Source organism: Mytilus edulis, chromosome 13 (assembly GCF_963676685.1).
Source record: "Mytilus edulis chromosome 13, xbMytEdul2.2, whole genome shotgun sequence".
Taxonomy (NCBI): Eukaryota; Metazoa; Mollusca; class Bivalvia; order Mytilida; family Mytilidae; genus Mytilus; species Mytilus edulis.
In genome coordinates, this window is record NC_092356.1 from 69,275,456 (window position 1) to 69,291,486 (window position 16,031).

Below are 16,031 nucleotides of genomic sequence, written 5' to 3' on the forward strand. Positions count from 1 at the left end.
CAAATATGAAATACATAATAATAACATCATAAACAATATTAATATGAAGACATGACATTAACAAGAATTTATACGACATGGTTCATCGATTCCTAAAAGTCGAGTTGACCGTAAATTTTTATGAAAGACCTACCTAATAGGTTGTTTTAATCTTGGAATAAATATTCACTCAAAAGGTAAGTTTTTATTTTATTTTGAACAATTAAATTAAAGTGTTGTTGTCAACTGATGGATAATAAAATCAAATTGATGATCCATGTCTTAGGAAAAAATGAACAATTTCATTCGAAGTCGACAAAAAGTAATAACATTGTTATTGGTATATATTTAACCATAATGTTTATAAACTATGAAAAGCGATTGGTCTCTTTAATATAATTCTGCACTTTTATAAAAAATTAGCGTGTTTATGTTCATATTAAACAAAGCATTGCCGTACATTAAATTTTCAAAGTCGGTAGGTATATTTTCTTTTCTAAGTTCAAAAAATAATTTATTCCTTTGCACTGTATAATTTTTACACGAGAGGAAATAATGTTGCGCATTTTCATATAAATAACCACATTGACACATTGCGTTAGGTTTAATATTTGCGTGATACAGATCCATGTTCAGGGCACTGCATTTGTTTCTTAATCTTGCGTGTAAAACATTTAAATATCTATCGCCAATATTGAAATATGTAGGGGGTGATTTGTTTTTAAAATATTTCTGTTTAATTTTTAATTTAAACATATTTAAAGAAAGTTCATCTCTAATACTTAAATCGAGCGAATTCCACAGTTTGATACTTGATGGAATAAATGATTCCTGATAAAGAGACAGTCTGCTAGAGGTTTGGTATATATTTTGACTGCTTCGTAGATTGTAGTTGTTCGTTTCTGCAACTGTAGGGGGTATTAAATATAATAAGTATTCTGGGGCGTCCTCTTTCATAATTTTGTAAAATAAAGATAACTTCTTCACTTCCCGTCTAATCTTTAATTTTTCCCATCCCGTCTCTAAATAAAGTGATTGAGTGCTAGCATAGCTTGTTAGACCACTGATTATATGCCTGGAATCTTTGATAAGTTTAATTTTATGCAAACACAAAAGATGTGCTTGAACCAATTTATAAACTTCTCTAATTACCAAAGGGACAGTCAAACTCATAGATAAAAAAAAACTGACTACGTCATGGCTGAAAAAGAAAAAGACAAACAGTAAAAGTAATAATACATAAGACACAACATAGAAAACTAAGGACTACGCGACACGAACACCTCCAAAAACTGGGCGTGATCTCAGGGGCTCTGGAAAATTAAGCAGATCCTGCTCCACATGTGGCACCTGTGGTCTTGCTTGTGTTATTACAAATCCGGTAAATAGTCTAATTCGGAAGGTCACATTTAAAATACCAATCAATATCAACCAATTCCATAAGGAAGAAAAATCATCCGTTTTTATGAATTGACTTAGAGCTAAGCATGATTTTGTTTGTCTTCCAGAAGTCCTTTTTGATTTTAGTATGTTTTTTTAATACTTTTGGCAATTGGTATTACGAGTCAAAACTTATCGACTTTAAATGTAGCCTTCACACGATGACAAAAAAGTACTCATTACTTCTCCACCATAAATTTTTATTTGCTTTCTATCTTGATAACATATCACATAGAAAAGGGTCAGTGCTTTAAGTTCCTATTTTAATTACAAATGTAGTCCCATAATTACCAATCAATAAAGCTTAACTTTTCATGCGACACAAAATTAATCAAATGAGCCGTTCTTTGAAATTTAGATCAAGAAAAAAAAAGCATATAAAAAGTAATTTTATATCTGAACGAATTTTCTGGTAATAATGTGACTGCTTTGTGCACAGAGATCAAAAACTGACAATTTAATGTTGTGTTATATTTGTCACGCTAAAATATTATTACGAGTTTGAATGTATCGTTTTCATACGAAATAAATCAAACTTCTAGTGCCCTCTTATAAGTTACAGTTTTTGTAAAACCGTTTGAAGTTCAACCCATTATATGAGAAAATCTCATAAATGAAGGCTTAATAATAAATTTCTCAAGTTTCTCTCTATACAAAAAAATGTCAGTGAAAGAGTGTCGCGTTGGTGACTGACGTATTGAAAAAAGTAAAATCTTAAAAATAATGAACTACGAGGAAAATTTAAAACGGAAATTCCGCAATCAAATGACAAAATCAAATGATAAAACGCGTCAAACGAATGGACAACAACTGTCATATTCCTGACTTGGCACATGAATGTTTGATTGGTTGGTCCCTTGTACATACATGTGAATTGTTCATAGATGATGCTTCAGGAAGAGTATTGATGTTTAAAATGATCAAAAAGAAATTCAAAGAACCAAAAAGTACAAATAAGTCTTAACAAGTACTATCTAAAAAATTTAATAGCGAATGCATTCAAATGTGTGCATGTAGAACAACACATAAATATTGTCAAGTTATTGCAACATAGTTAGAAAACATTGCACACAATTTGTCTTCTAAAACCTGCCGAATTTGAAAAACAGTTCAAAACCATGACAAAAGGCTAATTATTACTATATGCCAAGCACATCTTTCACAATTAGAAATACAATCTAGTTCGGTGTGTATATCGGCAACGAAACAACGCAAAATGGAAAACCTCTCTAAGATTCAGCCTTTTACAAGTAATTAAATTTGCCACATATTCTGTTTGACATCCTTTATTTCTAGACTTCTAAGATTATTATTACGCCTTTTCAGTTTAATAAATGCAGAAACAGCCATGGCCAATCACAAAATTAACAAGGACATCATGCAGTGTCGTGTGGACTATCAGTTTGATTCCATAAAGTAACATTTCATTTTTGTGGAAAAGAGTTTAATTTCTAGGAATCATTTAGGACTTTGCACAACAATAGAACAAGTTAAAAAGTCAGTTTTACTAAGGATCATGAAAATCACTATTATTTCTTAATATAAATCACAGCACATTTTTCGTATTACCATTAAGACGCGCTAATACTGAGACCAACATAGATATAGCATGTTGCATACAGTCATCATTCCTAAGACTATCGGGCTATCGGTTAACAAGTTGACATACTTAACAATGTTATCTAACAAAGGTCGAACGCTATTTTGAAGTGTACATATTATGCAGTTCCCTGGATTTTAAAAGTCTGAAACGGCAAATTGCATAAATGTTAGGACATGTCAATATTAACATGATTCCGTTCAAATATATCGCTCATGATTTTTCTTTGTCGACGACATATAATCTCAGTGCTATTCAAAACGTTAATTGGTATGACATTTGTATGATTTTCTGCAACATGTAATCTTAATTGTTAATGTGTCACTCTACTGTTTTAAAAGGTATTTTTTTATGCTAGCAAGTTTGTTCGATAATCATGTTTAATCTAAAACCATTAAAATTATCTACTTTTTAAAAGGTTAGTGCTGTTATAGTATATGGTTGATTAGAACTGGTGAATGTTTATGTACATCTTTAGTCCTACGCTATGAATTTCAAATTAATTTGTACATATATTATGCAATACGTCATACGCTATTAATACTGGTCAATTACTTGAACTTGATTGAAGGTTTTTAGTATTTTTACATCCTTGAAACTTTCGTTTAATTCAGTTCGTATGCATATATAATGACATATACTTGATGTAATGTAGTTCGCATGAGCAGATTTACAGATTATTCGACCAAACAGTATAGGCTAATTGAATATCCAAAACGTCATGCAAAGCTATTTATACTGTAGTTTACCTATGCGTTCAAAAAACATATATGTAGATAGATATACTTCGTATGAGTGCCAATAAGACAACTCTTCACAAGGGAAAAACATGACACAGTTCATAACAACTATAGGCCACTGTATGGTCTTTAACAATGAGCATAGTCAACACCTCAAAATCAACTTTAAAAGCCTGTCGAAAGTCATGCAGCTTTTGTACTTGTAATTCAGTATTTGTCGTTTGTTAATGTTACATATTTGTTTTTCGTTCATTATTTTGTGCATTAATTAGGCCGTTAGTTTTGTTTTTTTTCAATTGGTACGATATTCCCGTGCTTGCATTTCCTATCATGATTTTCTTGATAGAGGGTTGCTGCTTCCAAGGTAGCTATTAAACCAAGAGTTTCAAATGGTGAAGTTGAAATCATTCTTTCGTAAATTTTACGGTCGCCATCACGATTTGGTTTACCGTTATGGAATAACCGTTTCACAAATATTAATGATATCGGATATGTTCCTTACGTCGTAACTACAGTCCTCTTCCCTTTCATGAATGTGACCTACCGAATAAGACTATCTACCGGATTTGTTTTCACATAAGCAACGACGGGTGTCACATGTGGAGCAGGATCTGCTTACCCTTCCGGAGCACCTGAGATCATTCCTAGTTTTTGGTGGGGTTCCTGTTGTTTATTCTTTAGTTTTCTGTGTTGTGTCATGTGTACTATTGTTTGTCTGTTTGTCTGTTTGTCTTTTTGTCTTTTTCATTTTTAGCCATGGCGTTGTCAGTTAGATTTATGAGTTTGACTGTCCCTTTGGTATCTTTCGTCCCTCTTTTACATTTGTCATTTCGGGCCCTTAGATCTATTTTTCATATTTTTAAAAAGGACAGAGATTATCGGTTACTCTACTAAACATTCATTTTTTTCTCTCAAGCAGCACAATGGGTGCCTTAAAAGGAGTATGAATTTTTATCCCTCTATGATCGCTTGTACTGATCAAGGTTTTATTGGTGGGTTGTGAGTACACTTGATGTTACTTTGCTGTCGCAGGCTAAGTTGATGGTTTGTGCCTGATAAAGCGTTTAACCCGCTGCATTTTTATGTACCTGTTGTTCAGTGGCTGTCGTGTGTTGCTGTGATTCATGTCTCTCGTAATTTTTTTTTATATAGGTTCTATAGCTTTTTATCTTAATTATTTATTATTCATTGTGACTTTAATAAAGAGTTGTCTCATTGGCACTCATATCACATCTTCATAATTATACTTCCTTTTCTTTGTAGTGAATTGGAACTAATGATAGTCTATTATGTTTATTTTTTTTTCTATTTCACTTGTTTATTGTTGTCTTGTGTTTAATGTTTTTGTTAACCTTTTTATCGTTGGATGTATTTGTATCGTGAACATAAACATAAAATCAACTTAAAACTCATTCATAAATTTTAAAAGTAATTGATTTTTTTTTAAAGATCTGATATCATTACCTTTCGCAAAATACACTCCACCAAGGGCTCTTTCCATCCCAGTTTGTTCTTTGCTTAACAAAATCATATGGTACGCTATCAATGGTTGCCAGCTTGTTTCGGTTACATATTTAGCGTTTGTTATTATAGATCCTAACCAATCTAATATGAAGTCCATATCATAAGAGTAAAATCGTATTACTTCACTTGAACTCTTGTTCAGGCTGTCGAAAGTATTTCTATATTCCCGTAGTCGTTGGAAAAAGGTATTTCTTGACCTGAAGTAACTAGGGGTAGACAATGATATCCATTTGTCTAGAGCATTTAGCGAAATGTCTGTCATTGTTCTTTTGCTGTGTAGAACTGGTAGAATATCCATCCTTCCTGAAGAAACGTACATGGATGTTGTTCCCCTTTCAATTTGTAAATTGTGGACTAGTAGTCCGATTTCTACACTAAACTTAATATCTGTTTTGACTTTATTTTGTGTAACGACCTGATTGTTATCTTCTGCTATTGCTATCCCTCCTTGGATTACTAGAACGATGATAGGAATGATGGCCAATACTAATATTTTTACGAGTACGATAGTTTGTCCACGTTTAGTTGAAAGATTTTCATTGCAAGTGCAACAGCGCTTTATTGGAACAAATAAATCGGTTTGGTCCATATTAATTGGATTATAAATCTGAAGTTCGTAAATTCTGTTATTAGAACATATTCCTAAATATGTGTTATGTAATGTTTGAGATCTGTAACGTAAGAATGTCCAATACTACTGGTGATATGAACTTAATTGCTCTTGAATAGTTTATCTTTTTAAGACTTAAAAATTGATGAATAGTGTTCTTTCAATAAGATTTTTTTTATTAATATCTGTTCTATCCTATTAAATCTGTGCCAACTATACCACAAAACACGCATTGTATAATTTATAATTACATCAAGCTTAAACTGCTAACTTAAGTTAATGTAGAAAAGATTAAAGAACTATATTGATTATGAAGAATAGCATGACAGTCCTGATTTGCTGAAAGGTATATGGTGTAGGCATATGTTTAGAATCCAGAATCCTTTTGAAGCATTGTGTTTCAGCTGGAACCGAATTGTGTGTTATGTGTTTGATACCTATTAACACCAAATTACATGAACATTTTTCATCATTAACAGCAAAATATACTGACGAGTTTAGAACCAGATCGCTTGTTTCAGTTCTTATATATTCTTAGCTTTCAAACGATTGTCTTGGGGCTTTTGTCGAGATATATTCAGAAAACCGATTCGGATCAAACCCTCTTTAAAGTTTAATTTTCATTTCTAACACCATAAATTGTATTCTTTGCTAAATAAAGTTTGCAGTTCAAAAGATGAATTGGTTACGTCGCGTTTAATTTACAAATGATGATGTAAACAGTGAAGCTTTGCAGGTAACAAAATCAAAAGTATTTTATACAAAGCATTTGCAGCACGTGACTTTGGTCCGTTGATGATAATATTTACCTGAGTTGCATTATTACAACTTTAAATAATATACCAAACTTTCAGAGAATCAAGTCTTGTCAGTCTTGGGCCTTTGAAAACTTCCTTTTGCGAAAAGTTTAAGGTATAGCAGTTATGTTTTCATTAAATCCTCATATATAGATAATTATTTTGTAGACGAGGCACGCGTCTGATTTAATTAGTAAATTCCGCTGTTCCTGTAGCAAGATTTTCAAAATGGTGTTTCTTAACCCATTTTTGAGGATTTATTGCACTAATAGCGCGGAAATTACTTTGTGATCCGTACAAACTCATCGAACCTTTAAACGAACTTATTAATAGTAAAAGTTACTTATCAATGTTGTTATTAGATCTTTAAAATTAGATTTTTTTTTATTGGCACAAATATCGATAGTGTCAACAACAAATCAAAGCATAGTTAAATAAACATATTTCTCAGTTCATTTTTTATTGAAATATTGCTTTATCTATATATAACATTATACACATTTATTATACTTTCATTTTTTTGGCATTGCAGAAGGTATGTCTTATTTGACTGACATGACGTTAAAAAATAAATCCCTGGGATGAATTTTAGTTGATTTTAGTGATGATTCATGATGTTTTTATTCTTAACTGCTTTTAGCTTCAGTAACTGCGAGTACTCTCAAATCATAATTGCGTGTTAATTTGACCTGTTGATACACTTGGTAATGCATTTGTGTTATTCAATATTTACTTATTTTGTGTTAAATTTCATCTCACTATTTTCAATATATACCTTTGATAAATATATATTACTAGTTGATATAAAGCTTTAGTATTCAACAGAGTGGTCATGAAGCGGATAATATTATTTGTCACCATTTATAAAGCCTTCATCCATACTGTATAGTCAACTACAAAAGGTTCCGTCATGACAATATGTGAATAATTCAAAGCAGCGATCATATGCGTACTAAATCAAACAATATTAATGTCAACAAATAATTGCATCACAAATTTTCGCAACCCTTTGATTTGTCTACCTATAGTCCTAAGCAGATCGAATAATGTGTAAGTTTGAATAGGTAATATTTTTATTTTAGATGCAAGAACTGTCAGTCATTAATCTACAAAGGAGATACCCTATTCGCAAATGGTATTGCATTCTTATACAAAAGAGATACCCTAATCGCAAATGGTTTTGGATTCTTATACAAAAGAGATACCCTATTCGCAAATGGTATTGCATTCTTATACAAAAGAGATACCCTATTCGCAAATGGTTTTGGATTCTTATACAAAAGAGATACCCTATTCGCAAATGGTATTGCATTCTTATACAAAAGAGATATCCTATTCGCAAACGGTTTTGCATTCTTATACAAAAGAGATACCCTATTCGCCAATGGTATTGCATTCTTATATATAAGAGATACCTTATTCGCAAATGGTATTGCATTCTTATACAAAAGAGATATCCTATTCGCAAATGGTATTTGCATTCTTATACAAAAGAGATACCCTATTCGCAAATGGTATAGCATTATTATACAAAAAAAGATACCCTATCGCAAATGGTATTGCATTCTTATACAAAAGAGATATCATATTTGTAAATGGTTTTGCATTCTTATACAAAAGAGATAACCTATTCGCAAATGGTATTGCATTCCTATACAAAAGAGATACCCTATTCGCAAATGGTTTTGCATTCTTATACAAAAGAGATACCCTAATCGCAAATGGTATTGCATTCTTATACAAAAGAGATACCCTATTCGCAAATGGTATTTGCATTCTTATACAAAAGAGATACCCTATTCGCAAATGGTATTGCATTCTTATACAAAAGAGATATCCTATTCGTAAATGGTTTTGCATTCTTATACAAAAGAGATAACCTATTCGCAAATGGTATTGCATTATTATACAAAAGAGATACCCTATTCGCAAATGGTATTGCATTCTTATACAAAAGAGATACCCTTTTTGCAAATGGAATTGCATTCTTATACAAAAGAGATACCCTATTCGCAAATGGATTTGCATTATTATACAAAAGAGATACCCTATACGCAAATGGTATTGCATTCTTATACAAAAGAGATACCCTATTCGTTTTTAAATCTCGCGTGTCATGAGTACGTGCGAAAATAATCGTGTATATTAGTCCCATGTTGTGATGCTACTGTCAGAATAAAATTCTATCAGGATGTTTACTAGCGGGTTCATATCAGTGTGACTTTATAGGTCAATAAATAGGTGACAAGTTATCTGATTTGAGAGATTGTATTTATTTTTATTGAAAGATTAAACATGATAAACGTTCGATTGTAAATGAAGTGATTGAAAATAATCTTTTTTTCTGGTTTAACCATTACCAGTAATAAGGTCACGAAAGCATGTTAAATTCAGTATTTTTTTTGTTTTCTTTGATTTTTTTCGAAACAGTAAAACAAAAGTCATTATCCATCGTTTCAATTCTTGTAATTTATATGTGTGTTCACTAAAGCCATTGCTATTTTATAGTGTGTCTTTCTATGTTGTGATGTTACACTATTGTTTCAGGAACGAGTGAATGTTGGGACATATTAAAAGTTTTTACCCGCTGCATTTATTTGCACCTGTCATAATTCAGGAACCATGGTTGTCGTTTGTTGATGTGTTTCCTAAGTGTTTCTCCTTTTTTTATATAAATTAGACTATTGGTTTTCCCGTTTAAAATTAAATGGTTTTACACAAGTCGTTATTGGGGCTTTTTATAGATTACTGTTCGGTGTGAGCTAAGACGTCGTGTTAAAGACCTTACTTTGACCTATCCTGGTTTACTTTTACAAATTATGACTTGGATGGAGAGTTCTCTCAATGCCATTAATACCACATCTTCTGTTATCTAATCAATAATACGGCGTGTACACAAGGAGTCTTGATATGTTATCATCTATACGTTTAGTAAATACTGTTTGAATTCCTTCTATGACAATACTGGTGTTATCCATAACCAGTTCAAAATGTGCAATGCCAATTCAATGTTTTTAAATAGACATGATCTTGTATTATTTTAATTTAAGTTTCTTGTGTACAATTTGGAAATTAGTATGGCGTTCATTATCACTGAACTAGTATATATTTATTTAGGGGCCAGTTGAAGGACGCCTCCGGGTGCGGGAATTTCTTGCTACATTGAAGACCTGTTGGTGACCTTCTGTTGTTGTCTCTTTGGCACATTCCCCATTTCCATTCTCAATTTTATTTTTATGATCATTACTGTGATTTTGATGGGTGTCGCCCTATCAAATAACAATACATGACTAATTAAATCATGTGTTAAAATCAAATTCATTTGTTATCTGCAATAACTTTTCCTGATGATAACAGGAAAGGGAATTTTCATTAACCACGTGTAAACAAAAATTAAATTGAATGTAGCTTAAACATGTTAAAGATGAACAAAACCGATTTCTCTGATAAAGAACTAACTATTTCTGCTGGAATAACAGTTGCAAGTTCAATTCTTTCTATCATTGGTGGTATTTTAATAATATGGTCATATTCGAGAATCACAGAAACTCAAAATCGAGTCCGCGATTTATTGGTTGCTCTGACAATCGCTGACATTTGCATTGCATTTGGAAACGGCGTGGGAGGTGTACAGTTTTATTATTTGGATTTAAAACAGTCTCTCTCAAGTAATGCTGTGTGTGTTGGACAGAGTTTTATTACCACTACTTTCAGTATCTCCTCATTTCTGTGGATCCTATCAATAGCGGTGTATCTTTTTCGATGTGTTTGGATACAGGAAGACCCGCTTTTAACCAGAAAAACTATGATAGTAATTCATGTTATTATTTGGGGAATACCAGGTAGGTACGTCAGCAAGAATTATTTTATTTTTTGTTTTAATGAATTTTTATTTTGAGGGAAGTTAAATATGTTGAAATTACATTACATGTATGTATATCTATAATATGAAACCTATATAAGTCGTTATAGTCAATAAATGTATGCCCCTTTATCTATAATTACGTGTTTAAATAAATTTCGTTGTAAAAAACTAAATTTCCAATATTTTTCTGTATCCACTTTTAGTTTTCCGTAACTTTCTTGCTTTTCAGGGTGTGTATTTAGAGACACGTACTTCTGTCATACGGGTCTTTGATATGATTGTCAGATATTTTATCATTTTTGTCCATGTGAAGTATAACCATAACTTATCGTCCCTCGTTTGTTATTTTTAACTTATTTTTAAAATGTCCTAAAACATCAATACAAGGCTAATCTAAACAAAACTTGATCAGTTCATCTTTTGAGGTAATTGGGTAATAACTCTGTATGAAGTTTATCTTTTTTCGGATAATTCATATCATACCAGGTATTGAAAAAGAATATCAGGGATAAATCATGGTTGGTTATAACTTCCTTATTGATAATTAAACAAACGACCTTGGAAAACGATCATCATGTCCTAATCTGCAAAACAAACTGTAGAAATGATCGTCCTTAGTTTTCTTAGTTGATTGTTTGTCTACTGCTTGTCTTGTTGTCGTTTGAAGTTTTCCCCATGGCATTTCCTGTATTTTAAGCCTCTATTGACGTAAAGACAATAATATTCTTATCCATTTCTTGTCAAATGTTTTGAACATTTGGTCAAGATCTTCAAATTAGTCATGTGACCACAAATGATAGTCAATGACTCCTTACCGTATAGTTTCCCTACCGGAGCACCATGGGATGAGACCAGGTTTTGGTAGGCTGTATGTTGCTCAGTCTAAAGTTTTTGAGTTGTGCATTGTAGGCTGTTGTTTCAATTCTTTTTGTTTCTTTATAATATAAGACCTTGGAGTTATCAGTATATTTTCTAAAATCCGAATAACTCTACTTGACTGTTATCTGAATTTGAATTATTTAGGAGTAATTACATTGACGGCATATATATGTGACAAACTTGGTAATGGAACTTACTCCATAAATGGTGTATGGTGTTGGTTAAAGGTTCCAGTAGATACAAAATGGGGATTATTCTGGATGCTTGTGACAGGCAAAGGATGGGAAGTCATCACATATGTTGTAATTGCAATTCTATATATGATGATGAAAGTCAAAACATATAGACAAGTAAGTAAATTCAAAACATGTACGGTCTCCAAAATTGCATGTAAGCAATTGTATACACTAAACAAAACAAATACGCAATAACCAACTTGAAGCAGGTGTCAAATAACAAATTGAATATCACTGACTGAAAACGTAAACAGCTATACTAAACAATTGAAATGTAAAGATAACAATTAAATTAGATTAACATGTGATGATCTGGATGAAATCCCTATTCGGATTATATGTAAATGAAAAGCGAAGAGCATTTCATTGCAAGAATGCAAAAATGTCGACGCCATTGTGTACTTCCTTAAAACGACCGCATTCGAAATAAAGAAGCATCGTCCATGTATAGAATTTTTTAACATTTTGTAAGTGTAAAAGAATTGTGTCTTTAAATATAAAATACAGGTGACAGGAATCTGAATTTTAAGAACGAAAATAGCAGCAGGCAGAATAAAACAATTTCAGTAAAATATCGGAACGATAGCTGTAAGATGCAGGCAAACAAAAAGTAGCGGGGTAATATAACGATTAATACAATATACCTAAACAACTTTGCGCATCTTCATGTGAAACATGTTGCAAAAGGGCAAATCGCGAAGGACAGACTCTTTTCCTAGAGGGGTAGCTTTTATGTTTTTTTTGTAATGTACATTCTAGATAAGTTTCTTTAACTCGACTTGCTTGTTCAAAACCTATAAAAGAGGGGCGAAAGATACCAGAGGAACATTGAAACTCAAAGATTGAAAATAAACAAACAACGTCATGGCTAAAAAAGGTAAAAGACAAAAGGACAAACAACAGTACACAAGACACAACATAGAAACTAAAGACTTAGCAAAAAGTAAAATCACAAAAAATACTGAACTCCGAGGAAATTTCAAAACGGAAAGTCCCGTATCAAATGATAAAACACATATCCTTACGTGCTACAGGCATTTTCAAATGTAGAAAATGGTGGATTGAACCTGGTTTTATAGCGCTAAACCTCTCATTTATATGACAGTCGCATCACATTCCATTATATTCACAACGATGCGTGAACAAAACAGACATAATAGGTGAAATTGTCAAAGTATGGGTACACTGTGTCCCAATCTCAAAACAATAAATATTTATTAAAGAAGCATAAAAGCATCTATCAAATTTAACAGCAACACCGGACATTCATTGCTTCGCGTGTTTGACGTCAGAAAATGTAAACGTCACCCAGGAAGAAATACGAAACACGAACCCCAACAAAACTGGGGTGATCTTTACACTACAGTACAACAAAAACAACATACATGTGATATAAAACAAAATGGTTAACAATTTAGTGTCAACTTTTGTGTTTTCAGGGAAGACGGTTTAATAGGAACGTTCTTCAGTGGAACCAAATCAGTAATGAACTGAGACGAGAAGATGAAATATACTGTATCAGCTGTCTTATCATCTACTGTCTGCGCATGTGGGGGATTATACGATTGGGTTTAGGACTAGTTAGAACCGATATACCGTTCAACAGCTACTGTTATGACCATGGCATAAAACAAGCTTTATTATATCTACATTCATATGGAGACAGTGCGCAGGCATTTTGGAATTTTATTCTTTTCTGTTTATGTGACAAAACCGTTCGTACACATGTAGAATCAGCTTTTTGTAGAAGGAAATTAAACAGGTTGGGGGAAAACATAAAACAAAATAATGAGAGAACTTCGTTTCTCTAATTTTTGTACTATTTTCACATTTCCTGACCGGTGTGAGAAAAATATTTCTCCTCACTAGTGAAAAGTCTGTTTTCGGCAAATGACTAGTCGAAATTTGATTATGACGTCAAAATGTTTTGTATTCTTCTCAATTTTCCTATTGTGACGTCATGAAAAAAGGCGACCTTGCCTGATGACGTCGCATATAAAGAGCACAATTTTCTGAAAATCTTTGAAAAAGAACGATAAAAAGCATTAGAGAAACAGATTCTGACACTATAACTCGTGTATTACGATATTTCTCCACTCTCGACAGTTAAATTTTATTATTTAAAGGGCTCGGCAAGCCTCGCGCTTTAAATAATAAGATTTAACTGTCTCGAGTGGAGAAATGTCGTAATACACTTGTTGCAGTGTAAGAATCTTTATTTTTCTAACTTATTTCCAGTTTTGTTTCTTTCTAAATATAATATATGGGTTATATGAGTCTATATAGTATTGTTTGTCATTAATTTACCCATTATCATTGCTCTTGACTCGCATAATTTTGAACAGAGAAAGATTCAAAGAACCGTTCATCATTACAAACAACCAAACTCTGACAATCATTTTAATCATGGACCCATTATTTTATACGATTTGGAGCATAATCATTGCATGCATTAATTTATTTCACTTTGGTCTGCATCCTAAAAATAACCTTTAAGGGTTGACAATTTGGATGGTCAGCTCGCCTTTTCAACGGCATATAATTCAAAATACCGAAATGTATTTGCTAGATTAGTTAACTTTCTTATTGGTTTTGAACTTGCTGTAAGTAATTACAAGGTATCTCAGATCTGTATTTATAATCTTTGTGTTGTTTGGATGTACACGTACCCAGTTACGTCAACACTGTGATTGTGTTAGATGTATTTCTATTTGTATCCATCTAATGAATTAAGTATTTTTTAACTGATTTGTATCGTTCGTTTTCATGTTTTACTGTTACATTACTGTCCCAGGTTAGGGGAGGGTTTGGATCCCGCTAACATGTTTAACCCCGCCACAATCTGTATGTATATGCCTGTCTCAAGTCATGAGCCTGTAATTTAGTAGTTGTCGTTTGTTGCTAAGTTACAAATTTATTTTTCGTTCACTTTTGGATATTGATTATGCAATAGTTTTCTTGTTTAAAAAAGAGGGGCGAAAGATAGTCAAACTTTTAGATCAAAAATAATCTGACAACGTCATGGCTAAAAATCAAAAAGACAAACAAATACAGTACACATGACACAACATTGTAAACTATAGACTAAGCAACACGAACCCCACCCAAAACTGGGGGTGATCTCAGCTGCTCCAGATGGGTAGGCAAATACTGCTCCACATGTTGCACCCGTCGTGTTGCTTATGATATTACAAACACAGAAAATGGTCTAATTCGGTAGGTCAAATTCATTAAAGGGGAAAGGGAATGTAGTTACGATGTAAGGAACATATCAGATATCATCTGTGAAACGGTTATTCCATAACGGTAAACCAACTCGTGATGGCGTTCGTAAAATTTACGAAGGGAAGGTATTGTTTTACATTTGTCATTTCGGTGCCTTTTATAGCTGACTATGCAGTATGGGCTTTGTTCTTTGTAGAAGGCCATACGGGACCTACATTTGTTAGTGTTAGTGTCATTTGAACTATTGTGATAAGTTGTATTGTTGGAATGCATTTGAACATGGTTATACTATATACATTTGCAATCAATACTGATCTTCAAGATATTTTAATGTTCATAACACATCTTCTAGTGATGCTTAAAAGTTCCTTAAATTCACGCTTTATAACTAATAAACATGTACCTAGAATCTGCAACATAAATTGACATTAAATGCCTGTACCAAATCAGGAATATGACAGTTGGTGTCCATTCGTTTGACGTGTTTGAGCTTTTGATTTTGCCATTTAATTAGGGACTTTCCTTTTTGAATTTTCCTCAGAGTTCAGTATTTTTGTGATTTTCTTTTTTTCTTTAACACTTTGTTACCCTGGCATTCTTGTAAGTCCTTTGACCTATAATTGTTATCTTTTTATACATTGTGACCTAGATGGAGAGTTATCTCATTGGCAATTGTACAACATCTTATTCATATAGTCATTCTATACAAATGGCTTTGGACATGATTGATATGTCCAAGTTTGTAAATTAACCAGTAATATGGAGAAAAAAAGTAAAATCACAAAAAAACTTAACTCTGAGGAAAATTAACTAGACGCTCTAAAGAGCCTGTGTCGCTCACCTTGGTCTATAGATGTGAATATCAAACAAAGGACACAGATGGATTCATGACAAAATTGTGTTTTGGTGATGGTGATGTGTTTGTAGATTTTACTTTACTGAACATTCTTGCTGCTCACAATTATCTCTATCTATAATGAACTTGGCCCAGTAGTTACAATGGAAAATGTTAGTAAAAATTTACAAATTTTATGAAAATTATGAAAAACTGTTTATCTCTGTCTATAATAATATTCAAGATAATAACCAAAAACAGCAAAATTTCCTTAAAATTACCAATTTAGGGGCAGCAACCT

At 32.4% G+C, this 16,031-nt stretch overlaps 2 protein-coding genes across 2 annotated transcripts in view; one reads left to right on the forward strand and one right to left on the reverse strand.

The window, feature by feature from the left end:
- LOC139500514 (uncharacterized) overlaps positions 1–5,872 on the reverse strand; it is a 30,206-nt gene extending 24,334 nt beyond the window's left edge. The window contains exon 1 of the mRNA XM_071289259.1: positions 5,238–5,872. Coding sequence (XP_071145360.1) covers positions 5,238–5,872 — 635 coding nt within the window. The remainder of the gene's footprint in view (positions 1–5,237) is intronic.
- A 4,060-nt stretch (positions 5,873–9,932) lies between these two features.
- Positions 9,933–13,938, forward strand: LOC139501209 (G-protein coupled receptor 157-like). Its single transcript, XM_071290201.1, has 3 exons — positions 9,933–10,532; positions 11,579–11,784; positions 13,110–13,938. Exons 1-3 carry the CDS (start codon positions 10,106–10,108, stop codon positions 13,479–13,481), a joined length of 1,005 nt encoding a protein of 334 aa, XP_071146302.1. The 5' UTR covers positions 9,933–10,105; the 3' UTR covers positions 13,482–13,938.
- The last annotated feature ends 2,093 nt before the right edge of the window (positions 13,939–16,031 follow it).

Excerpts from the sequence above, each read along its gene's own strand:
- LOC139501209 (XM_071290201.1), top strand. The coding sequence starts at position 10,106 with ATGTTAAAGATGAACAAAACCGATTTCTCTGATAAAGAACTAACTATT. Across the intron at positions 10,533-11,578 it reads TATTATTTGGGGAATACCAG|GAGTAATTACATTGACGGCA; the intron begins GTAGGTACGTCA and ends TGAATTATTTAG. Across the intron at positions 11,785-13,109 it reads AAGTCAAAACATATAGACAA|GGAAGACGGTTTAATAGGAA; the intron begins GTAAGTAAATTC and ends TTGTGTTTTCAG.